Source organism: Bubalus bubalis, chromosome 16 (assembly GCF_019923935.1).
Source record: "Bubalus bubalis isolate 160015118507 breed Murrah chromosome 16, NDDB_SH_1, whole genome shotgun sequence".
Classification (NCBI taxonomy): domain Eukaryota; kingdom Metazoa; phylum Chordata; class Mammalia; order Artiodactyla; family Bovidae; genus Bubalus; species Bubalus bubalis.
Genome location: NC_059172.1, coordinates 8,251,128 through 8,275,486, shown reverse-complemented (window position 1 = coordinate 8,275,486; position 24,359 = coordinate 8,251,128). Strand labels below are relative to the sequence as shown.

General features: G+C 41.3%; 2 protein-coding genes across 10 annotated transcripts in view; one reads left to right on the top strand and one right to left on the bottom strand.

Annotated features, from left to right (window-relative positions):
* Positions 1-430: 430 nt before the first annotated feature.
* On the bottom strand, positions 431-9,475 carry HARBI1 (harbinger transposase derived 1). 2 transcript variants are annotated; one of them, XM_006042392.3, is made up of 3 exons: positions 9,344-9,475; positions 7,534-8,350; positions 431-1,331 (listed from the first exon to the last, which is right to left on the bottom strand). In XM_006042392.3, the coding sequence occupies exons 2-3, from the start codon at positions 8,201-8,203 to the stop codon at positions 952-954; spliced, it is 1,050 nt and encodes a 349-aa protein (XP_006042454.1). In that variant the 5' UTR covers positions 8,204-8,350; positions 9,344-9,475; the 3' UTR covers positions 431-951. The 2 variants fall into 2 exon arrangements, with proteins under 2 accessions (XP_006042454.1, XP_006042455.1); XM_006042393.3 differs by having other exon boundaries at positions 9,260-9,402.
* Positions 9,476-9,724: 249 nt separating this feature from the next.
* ATG13 (autophagy related 13) overlaps positions 9,725-24,359 on the top strand; it is a 41,892-nt gene continuing 27,257 nt past the window's right edge. For 2 of the 8 annotated variants that reach the window (XM_006042394.3, XR_006545222.1), the window contains exon 1: positions 9,729-10,096. The gene's annotated coding sequence lies outside the window, so the exon portion shown is untranslated. Of the gene's footprint in view, positions 10,097-10,459; positions 10,573-24,359 lie in introns of all 8 variants that reach the window. The other 6 variants (XM_006042395.3, XM_006042397.3, XM_025266111.2 and 3 more) reach the window with 6 other exon arrangements.

Sequence of the window (24,359 nt, the reverse complement as noted above, 5' to 3'; positions counted from 1 at the left end):
ATTATATCCCTTTTACCTCTCTTTTTTTCTTAATACTTTATTCCCTAAACTTTCCTTCTGAACAAGGAATTTCAAAGCAGAATGGCCAAACGGACATTCTAATATCCTGACCATAAGAAATGTGATCCATTTAGATGGGGACTGTCTAAATCTGGGTGAATCTCCTTTGCCCGTCAATCTATCAGGGTCTTTAGATCCTCTGTAAAAGTGTAAGCTTTCTGTTTTATCTATATTTGACTTGTCTTTTTTAAGCTGATTGAATTCCTAAACCCACTTAGCCTTTAGCACCTACTCAGGGTTGGAAGTAGGAGATTGGAGTCCACATGTTCTCCTTGGGAGCTAGGTCCAAGTCAGCTCAATTACTGCAGACAGATTAAGATGGAGGTTTCAGACTGTCCCTCACATCTTCTTAAAAACACACACTGCAAGCTCAGATTAGTAGCCGTTTATTTATGTCAGAAGCCCATTCCCCAGCTGAAAATCACTCTTCACACTTGCCTCATATTATGTCTTCATAGGTAGGAAATTAGAAAAGCTAAAATACCATCCAAATAATTCAGGACAAATATTGCTTTCTTTTGAAATCTCTAGATAATTGCAACAAACAAAGCGTTCTGTCTGGCTAGATGCTGTTTTCCTCTTTGATTCTGTAAGCATGAAATAAATGTCTACAACCAAGGAACTTTCAATTGAGTGAACGGTGCTAACCTGGTGTTCAGTGCATAGCAGGGAACTGTTGATCTTGGGGGTTTCTGTTTAGTTAATAAATTTGCAAACGAATCAAGATATTCTGGTGTTGACCCAACCCTTCTAAAACACGCAGATTATATATCAGTTTGTGACAAGTGTCCACATACTCAGTCATGCTAGGCGATGGGACTGTGGAGGGGGTACTGGGAGGGGAAGTTTGTCACAGCTCCTGGAAAGCCTCGCTCCTCCCCACCTTCCACATTAGCTGAAGTGAGTGAGCATCAGCTCTTGACGGATGCGATCAGCCTCCAGGTCCAAGGACTCCATGTGCTCATATTCCTCCTCGGGGGGCTGTTCCACCGGGCCGGTCACTGGAGAGGACCACACATCCATCCCGTGCTCCAGGGAGATGTTGTGGAGGACGCAGCAGGCCAGGATGATGTGGCTGGACTTCTCCGGAGAGTACTGCAGTGCCCCCTTGGATCCATCCAGGCAGCGGAATCGGGAGCAGAGTGTTCGGAAGGTCTTCTCAATCACACTGTGAGTTGCGGAATGGGCCATGTTATAGCGATATTCAGCTGGAGTTTCAGGAATGTGAAGTGGGGTCATGAGCCAGGTGCGGAGAAAGAAGGAACTGTCACCTGTGGGGAAGGCCCAAAGAAATCACAGACGTTTATAACTGGAATACAAACAAAAAAAGAAAAGCCAGGTGCTATACCGGAGAAGGCAATGGCACCCCACTCCAGTACTCTTGCCTGGAAAATCCCATGGATGGAGGAGCCTGGAAGGCTGCAGTCCATGGGGGTTGCTGAGGATTGGACACGACTGAGCAACTTCACTTTCACTTTTCACTTTCATGCATTGCAGAAGGAAATGGCACCCACTCCAGTGTTCTTGCCCGGAGAATCCCAGGGACAGTGGAGCCTGGTGGGCTGCCGTCTATAGGGTCGCACAGGGTCAGACACGACTGAAGTGACTTAGCAGCAGGTGCGTATACAGAGAATGGACAAGAATATGTAACTGTTTCTGGAGCCAAAGCAGAGCAGGGAAAGAGAGAGAAATGCTGTGGTATAGAGAAGGCATGCCTATGTCATGAGCAGGAAGACAGGCGTTTTGGCTGGGAATACCCTCGGTTAAAACCAACAGGGAAAAAAAGCTGACACGGCTAAAGAAAGCTAAGTCTGATGGAATGTGGGATGGAGGTGAAAGCACTGGAGCAAATGAAATTCTTGAATATTCTTTTTTTTTCACTGTGATATGTGGCTTATGAGATCCTAGTTCCCCGACCAGGGATTGAAGCTGGGCCCCCAGCAGCAAAAGCACAGAGTCCTAACCACTGGACTTCCAGGCAATTCCAGGATTTTCTAAATTCAGAGATATTGTTCTAAAATAAAAAGTTAGTAGAAACTATCACATAGCAAGCCAATCTTTAAAATCTCTAGGGACTTCCCCGGTGGTCCAGTGACTAAGACTCTGTACTCCCAATGCAGGGGGCCCAGGTTCAATCCTTGGTCAGGGAACTAGATCCCACATGCCACAACTAAGAGTTTGTATGCCAGCCATAACTAAAGATCCCCCAGCTGCAACTAAGACCCAGAGTGGCCAAATAAATAAATAAACATTTTAAAATAAAACAAAATCTCTAAACAGCAAGAGTGCAAGAGAGAAATAGGAAGTTCTGCCAGAAGACCTCAAAACATTTGTGAGGAAAAAAATCTCTAACTTTACCATTAAAATGTCAGGTGTGAAGGCACTACCAGGGGATTTCAGAGGATTTTATAGACAATCATCATTAATTCTTCCAGTGCTCAGAAGAATAAAAGTGCCAGCAGAGATGTTCTGCCAACCTAGAAATCACACTCATTAGGACCACACCTTTGTAACAGAGGAACTGGTAGAATTTCACATTAACAAGGAAAGCATAAATATAATGATGCAAATAGTAACAGTCAGGGATAGGGAAGTAAAATCAGAAGTCAATTAAAATAATATACACAAGGCATCTCCTTTAAATGACTTCTGCACCAATGATCCTGGGAAGCACTACAAACAAAACCGGTGTGCAGTGTCCCGTTACAACGGCACAATGTTTCTACAATGTTTACTTGTCTTGATTCACTAAATTTGGAAGGTGAAATGTCTCAGATAGAAGCACAAACCCTTAGAAATTTGAGACAAATAGACCTAAGGAATACCAGCTTGCATTCTTGCTGTGTTCCTCACCCACCATCAATTTCAGAAAATAGTTATGGACTGTTCAGAGAGTGCTAGGCACTGTTCCAAATATATAGAACTCCTTTCTTTTAGGAGCTTACATTTCCAAGAACTGCGTTAACTTTAAATGCAGTTTTTTAACTAAAAACATTACTGAGATATTGACATATAACACTGTATTAGTTTTAGGTGGACTGGATTAACTTTAATTTTTTAAAATTTATTTGTGGCTGCACTGGGTCCTCATTGCCGTGCACCGGCTTTCTCTAGACGTGGTGAGCAGAGGCTCCTCTCTAGTTGCGGCGTATGAGCTTCTCATTGCAGTGGCTTCTCTTGTCGCGAAGCCCTGGCTCCAGGCACGAGGGCTTCAGTAGTTGTGGTTTCCGGGCTCTAGAGCAGAGGCTCAATAGTTGTGTCACGCGGGTTTAGTTGCTCTGTGGCATGTGGAATTTCCCCGGATTAGGGATCAAATCCATGTTTCCTGCGTTGGCAGCTGGATTCTTTACCACTGAGCCACCAGGGAAGCCCCTGGATTAACTTTAAGTATCTGAGATATCAGATATCTTCAAATTGTATATTTGGCTGACTTTTTTCCTCCTAAGTACAACCTTCTTTAATTGAACTTGTCCCTAATATATACTGTATATAAGAAACTGATGTTATAAGTCATAATGAAAATAGTATCTATGACACTGAATACCTAGTATGTAGTAGGCATTGTATTATCTCTTTTCCAATCCCAGCTCTGCCAGGCAGATATTATTGAACTCATTTTATAAATGAGAAAATAAAAATATATGTCGGCCATCCTATGATCTGTCAGAAAGAGGAAGGAGCTAGTCAACTAATGCTAATAACGTCAGAGGCAGAGTCACTAAAACAATGGTATAATGCTGCAAGAGACAATTAAAAAACATTTAAGATGGATGTCGAGGGACTTCCCTGGCAGTCCAGTGGTTAGGACTCTGTGTTTCCAAGACTGGGGGAATGTGGGTTTGATCCCTGGTCAGGGCACTACGATCCCACATGCCTTGTGGACAACAAATAAACAAATAAATAAAAAGATGAATGTGAAAACACAGACATGCTAAATATTTGTTAAATGTCACTCTAAGAAACAATATGAGCTTTAATTGGGTAAACATACAAGATCAGCTAGTTAGTGGTGACCTTTTATAAAACGCCCCATCACCATTAACTGGTTATAATCCAGAAAGACACTCAGGAGGGGATTAGGATCAGAATTGCTAAACAGATTATAATAGCTTATATGATCAGTCATCCAAGAGACATTCTGGCAGAGCTTACCCGAAGCTGCTTAACAGGACTAGGTCAAGAGCTGAAGGAATAACTCGGGCTGAACTGTGTGTAGGAGCAGGTACATTTAGAGAAGAAGAATTAGCTGATGCCCTTTGAAGGGGCAGACAAGAATGAGGACGTGAAGGCATGACACCCAAGGTGAAAATATGCTCAACAAACAAACAAAACCCAAGGGGGAATCACAGCTAGTTCTAGGTTTAGCATATCTAGAACCGCTCTACAAATCTGATGGTGTACTTAAGATACAATCAGTCATCTTACCTCTCTTTTTTTTCAACATCTTGTCATTCCTCGGACTCCTACCAGTTTTCCCTATATGTGAGACCAGTGTTTTCCAACCATCTATTCATTACAAATAATTTGGGCCACCTGTTAAAAATGATGATTGGATTCTTTTCTTGAAGAATCTCATTTCTGAAGTCTGAAGTGGGTCCCCTTATTTTAAACAAATTTCCCAGATAGAGGACTTCCCTGGTGGTCCAGTGGTTAAGAATTCACCTTGCAATGCTGGGGATAAGGGTTCGATCCTCGGTCGGGGAACTAAGATCCCACATGCTGAGGGGCCGCCTGTACACTGTTACAACGCAGCCAGTACTCTGGAGCCCATGCTCCACCACTAGAGAAGAGCCCATGTGCCCAGTGCCTCAACTAAGACTTGATGCAGCCAAAAATAAATACATACATTTTTAAAATTCCCCAGATAACTCTTTTTGATCTGTAAAAATTGTGAAACACTACACTAGTTCACATGTTTTCAAACTAGTTTGCCTGTTACAGCTCATGGAGGCTTTTCAAAGGGTCTGTGCTAGAACTGAGGTTACTAAAGGAATTAATTTCCATAGCATCAACTTCTGTGGGTGTACTTCCCTGGCATCATTAGTGTCTAGCATGTGGCTGGGTACCAAAACTGGCCTTAATAAACATTGTTAAGTGTGGTTGCAATGTTTCCGTCCCTCCCACTTGCACTCTTTCTGTCAAGAGGGCAATCAGAAAAATACATAAAAATTTGTCCAAATTTTTACGTATTTTCAACTATGTCCTATAAACAACTAAAAAACTACTTTAAAGCCATAATTCCAACTGAACCTAGGGTCCCCAATTGTGAAGGAAAAGAAAATCAGTGATTGGTACATGACCTTGAAGTCCTAGCAAAAAGACCATTTGCCAAATAGTCTTTTTGCCAAACCCTAACCTTTTTTGCCTAACCCTAACCGTTTGCCAAACCCTAACCCTAACTCCTCATATGATTCATTCAAAAAAAAATAAACACAAATGGCACAGATGTTCTGTGCCTTAATTTCCTCTTCTGTGAAAATGCTGACATTAGCATATAACTCCTTACAAGTTTTTATAAGGATTAAGTGAGATAATCCAAGGCAAAGTACTAACAAGATCGCCTGACTGACTTGGAAGTGCTCAGTCATTTCTAGCTGGCGTTAGAATTAGGGTACCTGGGTCATGTCACAAGAAATCAGCTTGGAACCCAAGTACTTCCCCAGCTGTGGAAGAAGAAGCTGGATGAGACATTTGCAGTCTTTCCCTCTCTTCTTGGTATGAGTTGACTGAAAACAGAATTTACAAATTCAGAGTAGGCAAAAGGCGGGATTAACACAAACATCCAGTAAGGTAATGAGAAGGCGATGTACTGGCAACAGTGTAGAAGCAACTGAAGAGAATCAGTTCAGCTCCAAGCTGTTGCCCGTGGTGCCCTGGCAGCGCCAAACCAGCCAGTGTGACAGCGGTCTCTTTTCACCTGGAAGGGGGGAAGGGTTCTTTTTCTTTTTTTGATCACCTTGTCAGGCATGTGGGATCTTATTTCTCTGACCAGGGATCAAACCTGAATCCCATGCATTGGAAGCACAGAATTTTAACCACTGGACTTCTGGGAAAGTCCCAAGGGAAGGTTTTTCTTTAACTGTCAGTAAGCACATTAAAGAAAAAAAAATTCCTGAGCATCTATTACATGTGAAACACTGCATAACAAGCATGTGCAGTGCAGACTGGCCTTAATAAATCAGGTTAAGATTCATGGTTTTGAAAGAGAGGTCTTCTGATGCTTAATGTGCTCCTTCATCTCTCACATATGTTGTATACAAGATAACCCCTGTCTTGTTGCTCACAAAAAGAGCAGTGCTTTAAAAATAAAACAAAAAGAAAGCTGCCAGGCTTGAGGGTTTCATCACTGCTAACTGTATTCCTCTCAGCTCTACAGTCACATTGGTTTGCACCGCTTCGTACCAAATGGGTTCTTGTTCTACTCAGATTATTAAGCCTGGCTTTCCGAGGGCACTTGGGCAGGCAGGTCTATGAAGCGAGTTTCCATAAGAACTGTATAAACGCACTGTCCACTGTCATTTTCATATAGACGTCATGGTGACAGTCACCGATGGCAAAAAGAATACATGTGCACAATACTTCAGAGTGAACTTCCGTATATATTCCCTAATCCTAACAACAGATATTACTGCCCTTAGCATTACTTTCACTATTTTACAGATGATAAAAATGAAGGCTCTGGGACTTCCTGGTGGTCCAGGGGTTAAGACTCCATGCTCCCAATGCACGGGACCCAGGTTCGATCCCTGGTCAGGCAACTAGATCCCACATGCCTCAACAAAGATTCCAGGTACTGCAACTAAGACTGGCGCAGCCAAATAAATTCTAAAAAGTTAAGGCTCAATTGTATGAAGGTACTATATTTAACCAGATCTGCACTGATAAGTACTTTGGCTTTATTTAAGGGGAATTTTTGTTGTTGTTGCTACTGTTGTTTGTGACTACAAAATACTGTTGTTATGCAAGTTCCTGTGTAATTTTGTTTTACATATTTCTGAATATGTACCTCCAAGATAAATTCTTAGAAGAACTGAGTCAAATCATATGTTTTTAAATGTTAGTGTCTTTTGGGACTTCCCTGGTGGTCCAGTGGTTAAGAATACACCTTCCAATGCTGGGAACTCAGGCTCGATCCCTGGTCCAGAAACTAAGATCTCACGTGCAGAGGGGCAACTAAGCCCATATGCAGCAACTCCAGAGAAGGCCCTGAACCTAGAGAAGCCCTCACACTGCAAGGAAGAGCCCGTGTGCCCCAACTAAGACCCCACACAGCCAAATAAATAGATAAATATTTTTAATGTTAATAAGTGTCTTTTAAATGTTGATTTAAAAAAATCAGGGCTCAGAGAGTTCTCATCCGAGGTCGTGTTGAAAAGAGAACAGGACTGAGACTCAGGTCTATAGACCTCCATATTTCATTCTACTGTATTTTTTCACTATCTACAGAATGAAGCATTTATACCTCAGACTTACCAAGAAGCCAGCTCTCTTTGTGCATCCCAGCTTCAAACTGGCTGCCGAGAGAAGACCGCTGTAGCACAACACAGTCTTGGAGGCTCCCTGGCCAGCTTGTCTCCACAGTCATCAGTGCCCCTCTGATGTCACACACCATCAGGCAATTTAAAGAATGAAGACCTTTACGGTTCACATAGGAAAGGTCTTCAGCATTTGGAGCCTTGATTGCTACATGCATACAGTCAACTACCCCTATGACCCCTGGTATCCCTGCCAACCCATAGAATTCATCCTTCAGAGCCTGCACAGAGGCTTCATCAGCTGGAAAGTGGATGAACTGCAAAGCTCTTTCCACAAGCGCTTCGGTGACGTTGGCAACACATCGACTCATAGATGCCTGACTGATTCCAATAGCGTCTCCCATCCGAGTCTGGAAGGAACCTGAGGTATAGAAGCCCAGTGCTGCAAGGATCTGTGTCTCTGGGCTAATAGCCCTGGATCTCTGAGTAGGTCTAGAAAGGCTCGCCCCCAAGAGCTCCACCAAGTAATAAATGAACTGTCGTGGAAACCCATACATGGACATCAAGTATTCATCCGTCACATCATCCAGCTTAAAGCGGTCCAATGTCCGGTGACCTCGGCCATATAGCAAGAGATCACAGTCAAGTACTGTTATTGGTATAGCCATGGTACATGGAAATGTTGTTTCTTTCCCTCCGTTATTTTTCCTGAACTCTTTCCAGTGAAGATGCTGATGAAAGAAAGTATTTAAGGAAGTGTCAGAATTCAACGGCTAACCGTCATTTAAGTGGCTGTGGTATTTATAGTCTTCTCTCTGTAAAGGTTAAACAAAACAAAACAAAAAAAGAAAGACATTAGAAACCCACCAAAGACTTTAAAGTGATTCAAAGACCACAACAGATTCTTTTCTCACATTTCCATTTTGTTCAAGCAAAAGGTGCTATAACTGTAACTCTGGGTTTTTCTCCACTAACTCACGACCACAGGACGGGCTTGCTTTGGCTTGGAGAATGGGAGTCGAGTATTGGTGGCTCATTTAGTGCCTGCCTGGTACTTGAACTGCTTTCGTCCTAGCTCAGTTGGTAAAGAATCTGCCTGCAACGCAGGAGACCCAGGTTAAATTCCTGGGTTGGGAAGATTCTCCGGAGAAGGAACTGGCAACCCACTCCAGTATTCTTGCCTGGAGAATCCTATGGACAGAGAAGCCTGGCAGGCTACAGTCCATGGGGTCGCAAGAGTCGGACACGACTTAGCAACTAAACCACCGCAACTTGAATTGGGAAGAGCAAAAGGTTAATGGAGGTGATGGCATAATTATTCACAAAGTAAGAAGTCTGCTCCTAAGTAGACAGGCCACGAAGCCGCTGACAGACGTCATAAATACTCAGGACAGAGATTAGTCACGGCGGGATTCATGACCCAAACCCCTCTGACTCCACAGGATAAGTAAGGGGTAAAGAGACGCGGGGCGGGCGGGGATGGGGGTGGGGGTTGGTGTTCAAACCCGTCCAACAGGGAAGGGGCAAAAAAAAAAACCAAAAACAACCGCCCACGACCCAGGCTGGTCGAGGGAGATTACGTGCTTTTAACAGAAGGCTTTCCCCTCACCCCAAGAAACCCAAATCGTGAGGCTGAGGGCTAGGAAGCAGAGAAGACCAGGCAGGTGGGAAGGAAGGCGCAGAAGAGGAGGCTGGGAGAGCTAGGGGCTGACAGGCGACTCCACCTCGAAGGCTTTGAAAAGCTGACTTAGAAGTGGATACGGAAGTGTGATGGTCCCGGCCCAAGACAGCCGAGGCCGCTCACCCACCTCTCCGCGGCTGCCAGGTTACCCGTCACACTCCCCACCCACCCAGCCGGGCCCGGCCCGCCTCCGGAACCTGCGGCCGCAGACGAGCCGCCACGGCGCTCAGCACAGGCCCCGCCCCTCCGCGTCAGCGCCCGCCCCGAGCCGCGTCCTCTCTGCGGCCGCCGCCGCGACCTGCGATTCGTCAGCGCACATTCCACACACGGCCCAAACTTTCGCGTTCTTCCAGCCCCCGTCTTCCCCCCGCCGCTGTTTACCCCTTTCTTTTCTGAGACCCTTGAAGAGATTGGGGACTCAGACTTTGGTAAGGAAACCAGTTTTTACGGACACATCAAAGAGGAAGATTAGCATCACTTTGTAGAGAAAGTGCGACTGATGTTAGGTAGCTGTACTTCCCCCGTAGCCCTCTTCCGCCCCCAGCCGTCACCACAGCGGATGAAAACAAACACTAGCGATGGCGGCGCCGGGAAGTGGCCGGTGGCTGGGCTTAAGGCAGCAGTGATCGCCTGAGCTGTGAGGGAAGCCTTGAGGAGCGCCTTGTAGGCGTGACTGCGACGACTCGCGCAGTCCTGGGAACGAAACTCCCGGGGCCTGCGAGCCACGAGGCTTCCGAGGTGTGAGGTATCATCTGCGACCCGTGCTGTCGCTGCAGCTCCGGAGCGCGGAGCCCTCAGCCAGGAGGCGCAGCTGGCCGGCCCCAGGCCCCGGCCTCCGTAATGAGAGCCGTGAGCCGCTCTCTGCGTCGCAGCTTCACAGGTACTAACGAGGAGGGGATACCCCGCGCCCCCGGGTCTCTCAGCGCCCCCGGGTGGGAGGCTATGGACCTGCGGCCTGTCGCGTACCTCCTGGCGAAGCCGACGCCTGCAGCTGTAGGTCAGTCCCCTGAGCTTGCTTTGGGACGTCGGGTCAGTGTAGGCCCCATTGGCCCTTGATCATTCCCAGTCCTTACCAAGATCCCCAGAGCTTCTGACTACCTTCTCAGTCCTTGGGTTAAATCGTAAGGCTTTTCTGGAGGGAATTTGTGGGGCCATACCTCTGTGGTTGGGTACCAGTATGAAAAAGATAGATTTTCAGTCAATCAAAGATTTGTTGAGTGCCAAATATGTACTCCGCGTGTAGGTGAGGGAGACTGTTGACTAGTGAAAAAAGGGACCCAAGGTTCACGACTCTCTTACTGGCAGTGGAACGACCAGTGGAAACCTGCGATCCGTTCTCATTAAATAAATTTCTGGGTAAGTGGCCAAGCACCTTCTTGGGATTCATCACTAACTTATCTCAGTTTTCACTTTCCCAGTCAGTTATTTACCAAGTTTTCCTGATCAATTCATGCAGCGTTTCACTTTTAGTATTTCTTCCTCTTCTGGCCATCCCACAGCCAGAGAGAAAGGGGTGTAAGGTGGGGCGGTGGGATGGGGGGGAGATACGAATGAACGAATATGTGAAGAACAGAAGTACCTATTTTTTCATTATAATCAGTTTAATACGTTTAAAAGTCATCTCCTAAGGTGGTAGAATTTATTGAACACTTCAATGGGAGATGTACAATAATATAATAAACAACAGAACTTTTCTTTACACTAAATTAACTCTAGGTTGTTGTGCATTGTTTTATGTTAGTCCTTTTAAAAAAATATGTGAATATTGTGGCTCCAACTAAATTATAAGTTTTTCTTTGTTTCTTTCAACTCCATTTTTCAGCGGAGCAGAAGTCTTGTTAAATGCTTGTGGAATGGAATCCTGAGTTAGTATTTTTAATATCTAGTGGATGATGAATAAGTGCTAAAGCAAGTGTCATATATACTGATCTGTATAGTAGAATGTGTGTGGTTAATTCTCTTGCTGTTTTCAAATTGTACGCCTTTGGGTCTAAAGTTAAGACTGCTATGGCAACTTTTGAGATTTATATTTCATGAAAGTTGCAATTACTGTACTTACACCTAACAGTTCCTATTGTATGTTTATTTTTTTCCTTGGGTTGGTATTAAGATCTGCAAAATCTACAGGTCTGCAGCTATTAAATAATCCAAAATATATTTTTTTAATTTAAGGCCTAGGAATCAGCTGGACACAATTCAGTCTTACTATATACACATCCTGGGGCTGTACTGTATGGAGGTAGAGGGCAATAATCTCTTTTTTTCCATTGTCTTACCTGCTTGCATCTACCCAACTGCCTTAGCTTATGACCTCCATGACCCAGAACAAAGTGTCCATAGTCTAAATGCAAAAAGAAGCCTAAGACATTAATATTGAACTTCCAAAGACCTGATTATACATGAGTGAGTTTTCAAAGATAATTTTGACTAATCAGAAAATGCAACCACTATAGAACTTATTGCTCTCACTTGATAAGGTTCATTACAGTTGTTCTGCAGTTACATTTTGTTCCAGTTGTAGTGGAAGTTACTTATTTTGGAATTTTCATCTGGAGGGAATTTATTTAATCTTAGTAATACCTGGAAATCCCTAAAACTTTATTTTTAAATATTTAGTTTACTTTTTAAACACTTTTTACTTTATTATAGAAGAGATGAAAATGACATCATAACACTATGGTTGGAGCACTGCTTAGATCCCAGAGAATGAAGAGTACACCTAAAAAATTCTTCACTGTTATGACCCTTTATTATTCAACTTCAGTGTTTTTCTTTTTTAATGAAAAAAGGTACAGAAACTCACTGATAAGAAATACAAGCTATTCAGGTAATATTTGAATTACCATATTGTTTAAGACTCTTGACTTGTTTATTGACTTGAGAGTCTTAAAGTATATATACTAAAAGTTTATTCTTAGAAAAAGCTTACCTAAACTTTATGTGTGGATGATTTAGAAGTAATTTCCAATTTTTGGTGATGAGTTAAATAAGGTGAATTTCCATAGGGCACCATCTTTTCTTGCATGGATTTAATAGAGGAGAGAGGTCATGGGGTTTTGATCTTTGCCTCCTCTTTGTTAAATCATAGACAACAAAAAAACGGCCAGTAGTCACTGATGGTATAAAGGCAGTGTAGCCAGGGAGAATACAAAGAAGGCTAGCTAGTCCTCTATGACCAAGGGGAATAGGGAAAGTTTTCTTGGGAATTCTCTAGCGGTCCAGTGGTTAGGACTCTGAACTTCCCCTGCAGGAGCCATGGGTTCTGTCCCTAGTGGGGGAACTAAGATCCCTCATGCCACGCAGCAGACAGACAAAAAAAAAAAAAAAAAGAAAGAAACTTAAAAATTTAGGTTTTAAAATTAGTTTTAAATTGTTTTTAACTGTAGAGTAAATGTGGCCCAGTTTACTCGCGAAATCCCTGAAATGCCAGAGTAAGTGGCACCAGAAATTTGGTTTTGCCCTGGTTGTGTCCCCCATATGCCCTTGGTTACAAGTGATGGGATAAGAAGATAAGAGGGACCTTCCCCGGCGGTCCAGTGGTTAAGACTGAGCTTCTACTGCAGGGGGCATGGGTTTCATCCCTGGTCAGGAAACTAAGATCCTACATGCCCTGACACAGCCAAAAAAAATTAATAAATAAGAGAAAGGATAAGATTGTGAATCACTATTACATAGAAAAACAACTAAATGAACATGGAATAGTTAATCTGTCAATAGTATCTTAGTAAAAGTAAAGGTAAATAAAGAATTTATAAGCAACCTAGATGTCAACCGACAGATGAATGGATCAACTAGTTATGGTACATATATTCAATGCAATATTACTCAGCCATAAAAAGGAATTAATCTGAGTTAGTTCTAGTGAGGTGAAAGAACCTGGAGCCTGTTATACAGAGTGAAATAAGTCAGAGAAACAAATATCATGTATTAATGTATATATATGGAATGTAGAAAAATGGTACTGATGAACCTGTTTGCAGGGCAGAAAGAGAGGCTCAGACATCGAGAACAAACTTATGAATACAGCGAGGGGAGGACCCGGATGAATTGAGAGAGTAGTGTTGAAATAAAGTTGCTGTATAACACAGAGAGCTTAGCCTGGTGCTCTGTGACAACCTAGAGGGGTGGGATGGGGTGGGAAGTGGGAGGGGGAGGTTCAAAAGGGAGGGAACATCTGTGTACCTATGGCTGATTCATGTTGTTTTATGGCAGAAACCAACACAACATTGTAAAGCAATTACCTCCAATTAAAAATAAATTATCCTCCAATTATAAATAAAATTTAAAAATATTATGTAAATTTTAAAAAGGAATTTATAGAAGTGATAATCCAGGATTCTTGTTTTGGAAAATACTGCTTTCACATTCGACTTTTGATTCATACAAATGTAAAACAAAGTTAAAAATCGTATATTACCCTCAGGCTTAAGCTTTGTACCCAGCCTCACCTTCCTTCTGTGTTGCCCACAGCTATCAGGTCATTGGGAGATATTATATTGAGAAATACTTGCAGAGGTTTAGAAGTCTTGTTTTAAGTATAAGCTTAAGGGGGTTTTTACCCTTTAATCTATTTCTGTTGGATTTTTCAAGAAATCAGATATTGGCCTTATTTATTCTTTGGACTAGTTTTTAAATTGTTCATAATTAATCAGACACAGCTTTTATCTTTATTCCCACCTCCCATTTTCTGTTGGTTTATTTTACTCTGGTTTCTTAAATTGGATACTTATTTGAGGCTTTTGTTTTTTTAGTTATAAATGCATAAGCTGTAAATTTTCTTCTGACTTCTTTGTCTCATTTGTTGTCAAATATTCTTCATTTTGTTAATTTCTAGATCATTTGTAACTGTTTTTATTTCAATATTTATTATGAAAAGATTTCTATTGTATACATAGTTAACTTTTTATTATGTTTCTAGTTTGCTTGGAAAGAAAATTTTTTAGATGGTCAAGAACATGATCAATTTATGGTGTCCCTTGAACTGAGAACCCTCATGCCACACTGCGTGACCTAAAAAAATTTTTTAAATAAAATAAAAACCGAACTCTATGTTAAAAATTAGAAAACATAGAAATTATTTTTTCAGTGGTCAATGTTAACTTTTCCCAGTTTTAAGGGCTAGAGCTATTATCTGAGATCATTTTTGTATGTTGTCTTGCCAAGTTATTCAGCTGTTGCTTTGAAATTATTTGCCTCTTCCTTTTGGAGAAGGAAATGGCAACCCACTCCAGTATTCATGCCTGGAGAATCCCATGGACAGAGGAGCCTGGCGGGCTACAGTCCACAGGGTCGCAAGGAGTTGGGCACGACTGAGCAAGTTCACTTTCACTTCTTTATCAACTGCCTCACCTTAATCCAGTGTTATCACCACTCTCATCTGGATTACTGAATGTCTTCCTAGATGGTCTTCATCTCCCCTTCTCTGTAGTCAGATTAACGTCCTTAAATTGTTACCTTAGAAGAATTTCCATGGACTCCCTCCTGATACACTGTTAGTCTCTTTTGCCCACTTTTATGTCTCCCTACTAATCTGGACTGATTGTACTTACCTAATTTATTTTGCTTTACCTCTTTACATGAAAATTCTCAGCTATATAGTTCCTAATTTGCCTCTCCCTCTTTCTTTTTCCTCTCCCATCTGGGATTCCAGTTACACATATGTTAGACCTTTCCCTGTGTCCTCAGTATCCCAGATAACCTCACATATCATTTTGTACCTACTGTCATGATATAACTAAAACACCTTAAATAGTACCCTTTCACACTCAAAAGTATCCCCAGTTTGTGGGTACTCCTTATCTCTCATGCATTCTCTCATACACTTTTCCATATCTCCCATCCTTTTGTCTCTCTATGCTTTGTTTTGGATATTTTCTGTCAGTCTATATATTTTCTTTCAATATTTCTGTCTTCTGCTGATCTGATCTGCTGTTAGACTCAACCATTGAGTTCTTAAATTAGCGTTTTATTTTTTAGTTCTAGAATTTCTGTTTGGTTCTTTTTATAGATTTTTGTTCTCTGTCCAAATTCTCGATTTTGTCCTTCATTTAATTGAACATATTGCATAGTAATTTTGAGGTCTGTGTTGATAACTGTTAATGTTTCTGATGTCTTTTGGATTTTGGTCATTTGTGTTTGTCTCTATGAGTGCCTAATTTACTTTAACATATGCCAGAAATTGTATATGAAAAATTATATAGAGATAATTTGTGGGCTAGGATAACATAATTTTCTTTCAGCAAGAAAGTACCTTTGCTTTTGTCAGAGGCTAAGGGCCCACCTTATTCGACACTGTTGAAGCTGAATGATGTTTAAAATTTTTCACATACAAGTGAACTACAGCTATGTGCAACTATGATCAATGATGCTCACAAATATAATATTAATAGTAAATGAAATAAATCAGACAACCATTTATATGAAATTTTAAAACAGGTAAAGCCAATCTGTGGTGACTGAATAAGAACAGTGGCTTCTGTTGGGAGGTAAATGGCTAAAAGAAGACACTCGGGGAGTCCTGGGTGCTGATGTTGGCTGTGCCTTATCTGTGTGCCAGTTGCGCTGGTGGGATTGGCTTGTGGAAACTCATCAGGTTGCAATCTAATATGTACACTTCTCTGGGTGTGTATTTTCAATTAAAAAGCTTACTTTAGTGAAAAAATTTTCATAATAAAACTTAAAAAAATTAGCTTGAAGACATGCAAATTACAGCTACATTGGTTTTCTGAGAGAAGAACTATCCACTGCTTTTGGAAATTAAAAAAAAAAGTTAACAAATACAGCAACAGCCTTTTTTATCTGGGTTATTTATTATGGGTTAAAGGGAAAAGAGTAACAAGGAAATACAAGAGAATCATATGTTAATACAAAAACTTGCCCATGAGTGTTCTTAGCTGTATTGTTCACAGTAGCCAAAAAGAGGAGGCAACTTAAATGCCCGTCACTTGATGAGTCAGTTAACACAATGTAATCTGTCTATTCAGTGGAATATTATTCAGCCATAAAAAGGAATGATGTACTGACACATGCTCCAGTATAGAGTGAACCTTGAAAATATGCTCAGTGAAGGAAGCAAGTCACATTTCCTTTATGAGAAAATTCCAGAATAAGCAAGTCCATAGGCATAAAGTATACTAGTGGTTGCCAAGGAGAACGAGAAGGGGAATGACAGGTAACAGGCGTGGGGTTCTCTTCAGTGTAATACAAATGTGGGAGTGGTTGCACATCCTTGTGAACATACTAAAAACACTGAACTGTAAACTATAAAACAGGGAATTTTATGGTGTGTGAGTTATAACTCTGTTAAGAAAAGCTATATAAAGTGACTCTTTAAATAATTTTGACCCACCGCCTTTCTCAGCATTCTAAATCAGCATGTTTAACAAGTTCACAAATAAGCATATTTCCTCCTAGGGTGCCGAATCTCCTACCTCAGATGTGTAGGCTCTTACATTGTCTTGTTCTTTGGAGTTCTTGGTATTTTATTTCCATGTGCAATCTGTAAGTTTTTAAATTCTGAAATCATCTAGCTAAAAGTTGGAAGGAAGGGTTATAAGTGGCCTGGCTGTCAATGATCCAAATCTGTGAAAGTGTCTCTCAAGTCTCCTTCAAACTTTCTTCTGCCTGTTTCTAGGGGTTTCGGTGGTTCTAAACAAGTTTTTAGGTTAGTTTCTTGGCTTTTTGTTTCCTTACTCTTCATGCAGGTGATGTAAATTTTGGATCTTATATCTTTGTACCTTACTGAGTTATGCTTTTGAAGTTTTAGGGTGACTTCCCCACCTCCCAACCTTGCCCTGATAGATGGCAAACCTGCTTATTGCTTCTCTAGGGTTCTTCTGGCCTCTGATGAGGAGCACTTGACTCTGGGGTTTTCTGCAGGTTTCTACCTGCTTGTAAGCTTGAGATATGATCCCCACCCACTGCAGTCTTATTCTCATGTGTTCATTACAAGAACCTGAGCTTGCTCCCCACAGGCCTCAGCTCCCTGTCATCAGTTTTCCCTTATATTTATGGCTTTAACTCACCTTTTCTCTGGAACCTGGAATTTTTCAATCTTTCTAGTTTAGCCGTGTATCAAGACCTTTTTTATTTTCATTTTATCTGCATTTTTATGTGCTTGTAGTGGCGGGTGGTGGGGGCAACTGATAACATCAGTTCAGTCCATATTGCTGTCAGACCTCCTCCTCAAAGATTTTAAGCTCATGTCTGTCATAGTGCAGTGCATTAAACTCTATGTCTTATTTACTCTCAAGGCAAGGATATCCTGTGATGGGATCTTAGAAGTACAGCTAGAGCAGTCATTCAGATGTTTGAAAAATTGTATTTGCAATAGGTCTACAAGGAGATTGAAAACTTTTATGCCGGGTGAAAATTAGTTAAGATCTTTACCCTACTATAGCCCATTTGATGAGAATGAATTTTGTTTCTGAATTTAAATTTTTTTAAAAAAATGAAAGAAATACAGAAAAATTGTAAAAATATAATTCTTCAGCTTGGTTCACATAGGGTTCTCTCTTGGCCACACTGCTTTACTTTTCTCTGTCAGTGGCAACATAGTATATAACAGAGTGATACACAATTTCTTTTTTTCCTGGATTCTTGAGAAACGTTACTTGTATCTCTTTAGAATAAGTATATGACCAAAGTGTGATTGTATCAAATTCAAGAAATTTAATATTGATGCAATGCCTTTAGTAGTGTATAGTCAGTATTCAAATGTTGCCGAATAGTTTTCATACTGTCCATTATAGCAAGTTTAAAAAAAGTCCTGGACCAAGCATTGCGTTTAGTTGTCATACCTCTTCTATTGCCTTTATACTATAACAGTTCTTGAGACTTTTTCTCATGTTAAGATTGGCAATTTTTGAAGAGTAAGAGCCTCTTATTATGTAAAAGTTCCTGTCTTGCAATATAAGCTCATCTGATTGCTTCCTTGTGGTTAGATTTGGGTTATACAATTGACTAGAAAAGCTCCATAAGTGTCATGTCCTTCTCACTACATCACATCAGGAGAATGTAATGTCAGTTTTTCAGTTGTTGGTATCTTTCTCTGATTTATTTATTAAGATTGTGTTCACTGATGACTGTAATTAATCATCCACATGAAGACTGTTAATATACCATTTGCCAACAAACACATTTTCATGTCATGAATTTATCATCCACTGGTGATTTGCTTGAACCAGTTAGTCCTGCAATGGTTGCAAAATGGGTGATTTTTCTAATAATTTTTATTTCTTATACATTTACTAATTGGCAGTTTACAGGGAAGAAGTATTTTTTTGCCCCCATTTATTATAGAATTGCCTTTGAAACCAGTGTTGGAGAAAATATGACAATTCTTGCTATATAATAATGACTGTGGCAAGAAAAGATTATCTCTGCTCTTTCGCACTGTTATTTGAAGAAGTAAATGTAAAATTGTCAGTTTTCATTTCAGTGTTCCCCATACTTACATACTGCATGATAAGCATGAGTTTAAAAACACTTGATGGTACAGAGTGTTATTTAAATACTTATCAATCTTGAAAATGTTTGTGCTAAGCGTTTGTCAGCAAAAAAAAATTTTTTTAGTTAAAGGCAAAAGTATTCTGTTATCTCTGTAATAGTTTTGAAGTTACTATTCTGTAGAGCATTGTGAATAGAAATATGCATTAAAGAAATGTGAAAGCAGTATTGATAATATGCCAGGAGATGTTACTCAAAACAATGGAATTTGCTTAATAACATTCATCCTTAAATCAAGGAAACTTTAACTCTTTAATATTAGAGTGGTTCAATATATAAATTTGTTTAAAAAGAAAGTAAGCTAAAGTTGTCTAAGAGAATTAGAAGATAAGCTACAGGGGCTTCCCTGGTGGTCCAGTGGTTAAGAATCCAGCTGCCAATGCAGGGGACCCGATTCGATCCCTGGTCTGAGAAGATCCCACATGTCGCGAATCAGCTAAGCCCCTGAGCCACGACTACTGAGCCCGCTCTCTAGAGCCCACGAGCCACAACTACTGAGCCCACATGCTACAACTACTGAAGCCCTTGTGCCCAGAGCTTGTGCTCTGCAGTGAGGGAAGCCATCACAATGAGAAGCCTGTACACCGAAATGAAGAGTAGCCCCTGCTCACTGCAACTCAAAAAAGCCCATGTGCAAAAACTGAGACCCACGACAGTCAAAACTTCAAATAAATAAATAAATCTTTTTTAAAAAGAAGAAGCTACAGAATGGGAGAAAATATTTGCAAAAGACATATCTTTTAAGATAACAATGAGTTACCATCTCACACCTATTCAATTCAGTTCAGTCGCTCAGTCATGTCCAAGTCTTTGCGACCCCATGAATCGCAGCACGCCAGGCCTCCCTGTCCATCACCAACTCCAGGAGTTCACTCAAACTCATATCCATCGAGTCGGTGATGCCATCCAGCCATCTCATCCTCTGTCGTCCCCTTCTCCTGCCCCCAATCCCTCCCAGCATCAGAGTCTTTTCCAATGAGTCAACTCTTCGCATGAGGTGGCCAAAGTACTGGAGTTTCATCTTTAGCATCAGTCCTTCCAATGAACACCCAGGACTGATCTCCTTTAGAATGAACTGGTTGGATCTCCTTACAGTCCAAGGGACTCTCAAGAGTCTTCTCCAACACCACAGTTCAAAAGCATCAATTCTTCGGCGCTCAGCTTTCTTTACAGTTCAACTCTCACATCCATACATGACCACTGGAAAAACCATAACCTTGACTAGACGGACCTTTGTTGGCAAAGTAATGTCTCTGCTTTTGAATATGCTGTCTAGGTTGGTCATAACCTTCCTTCCAAGGAGTAAGCGTCTTTTAATTTCATGGCTGCAGTCACCATCTGCAGTGATTTTGGAGCCCCCAAAAAATAAAGTCTGACACTGTTTCCACTGTTTGCCCATCTATTTCCCATGAAGTGATGGGGTCAGATGCCATGATCTTCGTTTTCTGAATGTTGAGCTTCAAGCCAACTTTTTAACTCTCTTCTTTCATTTTCATCAAGAGGCTTTTGAGTTCCTCTTCACTTTCTGCCAGAAGGGTGGTGTCATCTGCATATCTGAGGTTATTGATATTTCTCCCGGCAATCTTGATTCCAGCTTGTGCTTCTTCCAGCCCAGCGTTTCTCATGATGTACTCTGCATAGAAGTTAAATAAGCAGGGTGACAATATACAGCCTTGACTCCCTCCTTTTCCTATTAGAATGGCCCAAATCCAAAAACACTGACAGCACCAAATGATGGAGAGATCATGGAGCAACAGGAATTCTCTCTCATTGCTGGTTGGAATGCAAAATGGTTTAGCCACTTTGGAAGACCATTTGATGATTTCTTACAAAATAAACATACTCTTCCCATATTATCCAACAGTTGCATGCCCATTCCTTACTGAAAGGAGTTGAAAACTTGTTTTCAGCAGGAGACTGGGGGCTTCTTTGGAGAAATTCCCTCAGAGGGAAAATATATTGTAACAATTTTTCTGTTTGTAGGTCCCTCAACTAGAGTCTTGACTTTATTAGGACTCCCCACTCCTACCTGTCACTCTGTGATTCCTTCTTTCTGTCTTTAGTTGTGGAAGATCTTTTCTGATAGGTTCTGGTCTTTTTCCTCAAGAATTATTCTATAAATAATTGTAATTTTGGTGCTTGTGAGAGGAGGTGAGCTCAGAGTCTTCCTACTCCAGTACCTTGCTGCTGCTGCTGCTGCTGCTGCTAAGTCGCTTCAGTCATGTCCGACTCTGTGCGACCCAATAGACAGCAGCCCACCAGGCTCCCCCGTCCCTGGGATTCTCCAGGCAAGAACACTGGAGTGGGTTGCCATTTCCTTCTCCAATGCATGAAAGTGAAAGTGAAGTCGCTCAGTCATGTCTGACTCTTAGCGACCCCATGGACTGCAGCCTACCAGGCTTCTCCAGTTGTGCCCGACTCTCTGCCACCCCATGGACTGCAGCCCACCAGGCTCCTCTGTCCATGAGATTTTCCAGGCAAGGATACTGGAGTGGGTTGCTTTTTTCTCCTCCAGGGGATCTTTCCAACCCAGGGATTGAACCCCGGTCTCCTGCACTGCAGGCAGATTCTTTACCGACTGAGCTACAAGGGAAGCCCTTAGGACCTCCCAAAGGCCAGTTTTCTGACATTAGGGAGGAAGGGCACTTAGAGGGTTTAGAGTGGGCTCTGACTGCTTCTTCTGGGACTTTCAATCCTGTTTTCAGCCCCGTCTGCCACCCTACTTTAGGAGCTATCTGGTGACTAATTCCTTACCCTTTCTCAGGTTATTTGGTTCAGATGAGCTTTCTTTGCTTAGGGGTTCTCCTGCTGCTGGCTTGGATATCAGCTATGCTTGGCTTATTCCGTTATCTGTTTGTCCTACTTTCCTGGACTTTGATGCTGTTATCTCTTGTCTGTGTGTATGCTTTTTAAGTTCCTCACTCTTTGTTTTTTAGAAGTGAGTAGAACAAAATAGAAACATCAAAACCTTTATTTGCCTCTCCCCAGTATTTTGTTGACATCTTTCATTGTTATTTCCTCTTCTGGCTTTATTTATAGCTTTTATATTTCTGTACTTTCAATTCAGGATTGGTAAAATAGTGAGATGAATGGTTTCTGTCTGTTTATTTTAAAGATTTATTATTTATAAAACATTTATTTCAAATGCTAGATTTAGCATTTCAGTGTGAACGTAAGTAAAAGATCTGGAAAACCTGTCTACCCAGATAAGTGTGCTTTTCCCTTAGCTGATTATATCATTTGCAGTTAAGCCATGTTGTAGAATCTCTGTCTAGTATTTGGATGTTGGTGCTTATCTACATCCATTGCATAACAGTGGGAACTTTATTTATTTAATGGCATCTTTGTGTGTGTGTTAAAATACAAGTCACCTAAAATTTACCATCTTAACCATTAGTGAGTGTGCAGTTCAGCAGTGTTAAATACGTCCACACAGTTGTTCATCCTTCTCTACTGTACATCCTCATAACATTTCATCTTGTGAAGCAAAGTTGACCTACTACACAGTAACTCCCCATTCTGTCTCCCCCCCCAGCTCCTGGAAACCACCATTATACTTTCTGTCTCTGCAGTTTTGACTTTTCAGTACTTTGTATAAGTGGGATCCTACAGTATTTGTCTTTTTGTGACTGACTTATTTCACTTAGCATGGTGTCCTCAAGGTTCATCCATGTTGTAGCATGGTCAAATTTTCCTTCCTTTTTATGGCTGACTGATATTTCATTGAACATATATACCACATTTTGCTTATCCATTATATTTTCAGGTAATTATTTAAAGACATTAGTATGGTACAAGTCTGCACATGTTCTAAACACTGTGGATACAGATATGCATACAGATTTCTCAGGTTTCGGCAATAGGTGAACTGAGAACTTTCACGTGTATAAGTTGGGTTTAGAAAAGGCAGAGGAACCAGAGATCAAGTTGCCAGTATTCATTGGATCATAGAGAAAGCAAGGGAATTCCAGAAAAACAGCAGAAAATTCTTAAAAAGGTGGGAATACCAGACCACCTTTACCTGTCTCCTGAGAAATCTGTATGCAGGTCAAGAAGCAACAGTTAGAACTGGACATGAAACAATGGACTGGTTCAAACTTGGGAAAGAAGTATGATGAGGCTATATATTGTCACCCTGCTTGTTTAACTTACATGCGGTGTACATTGTGTGAAATGCTGGTCTGGATGAATCACAAGCTGAAATCAAGATTGCTAGGAGAAATATCAGCAACCTCAGATATGCACATGGTATCACTCTAATGGCAGAAAGTGAAGAGGAACTAAGGAGCCTCTTGGTAAGGATGAAAGACTGAAAAAGCTGGCTTGAAACTCAACATTAAAAAACTAAGGTCATGGCATCTGGTCCCATCACTTCATGGCAAATAGAAAGGGAAAAAGTGGAAATCCTGACAGACTTTCTTTTCTTGGGCTCCACAATTACTGTGGACAGTGACTACAGTCATGAAATTAAAAGACACTTACTCCTTGGAAGGAAAACTATGACAAACCTAGGTACTGTATTAAAAAGCAGAGATATCACTTTACTGACAAAGGTCCATATAGTCAGAGCTATGGTTTTTCCATTAGTCATGTATGGATGTAAGAGTTAGACCATAAAGAAGGTTGAGTGCTGAAGAATTGATGCTTTTGAATTGTGGTTATGGAGAAGACTCTAGAGAGTCCCTTGGACTACAAGAAGATCAAACCAATCAATCCTAAAGGAAATCAACCCTGAGTATTCATTGGAAGGACTGATGCTGAAGCTCCAATACCTTAGCCACCTGTTTTGAAGAGCCAACTCATTGATAAAAGACCCTGATGCTGGGAAGGACTGAAAGCAACAGGAGAAGGGGCAGCAGAGGCTGTGATGGTCAGGTGGCATCTCTGACTCAATGGACAGGAGTTTGAGCCAACTCCGAGAGATGGTGAAGGACAGGGAAGCCTTTTGTGCTGCAGCCCATGGGATTGCAAAGAGCTGGACATGACTTAGTGACTGAACAACAACAACAAACCTACAAGCCCTACTTTGGCTTAGTCCTCTAGAAGCTGATATATTTTCTTAGGCTTCCCAGGTGGCACTAGTGGTAAAGAACCCGCCTGCCAATGCAGGAGACTAAGAAAGACAGATTTGATCCCTGGGTCGGGAACATTCCCTGGAGAATGGCATGGCAACCCACTCCAATATTCTTTCCTGGAGAATCCCATGGATGGAGGAGCCTGGTGGGCTATGATCCGTAGAGTCACAAAGAGTCAGACAAGACTGAAGCAACTTACCAGCGTATTTTTCTTAAAACCTGTCCCATCAGGGGTCTTAATCTAGACAGTCATTTTGGCAGTTATAACATGTTGATAGCAATGACTAATGTTGGTACTTGTCTGTAAAGAAAAGAAAGTCAAAAAAAGAGAAAGAAAAAAGTCAAATACATGCCTTGTCAGCCAAGAAGAAGACCCTGTCTAGCCTCTTGGTGTCAGAATTCCAACATGCTTGCACCCAAGGTGGAGAAAGCTATATGAAGCTAATAGTGAATTGATAGAATTTTAGTTTCCCCAAAATGGTCTCCTTTTAAGAAAGGCAACATGTCAATCACTTGATGCTTCCTTTCTCAGTTTTATTTCTCAATTAATAAATTGCATTC

Coding starts and splice junctions, on each gene's coding strand:
- HARBI1 (XM_006042392.3), bottom strand. CDS start 8,203: ATGGCTATACCAATAACAGTACTTGACTGTGATCTCTTGCTATATGGC. Junction 1,332..7,533: donor CAAAGAGAGCTGGCTTCTTG/GTAAGTCTGAGG, acceptor CCTTCCCCACAG/GTGACAGTTCCTTCTTTCTC.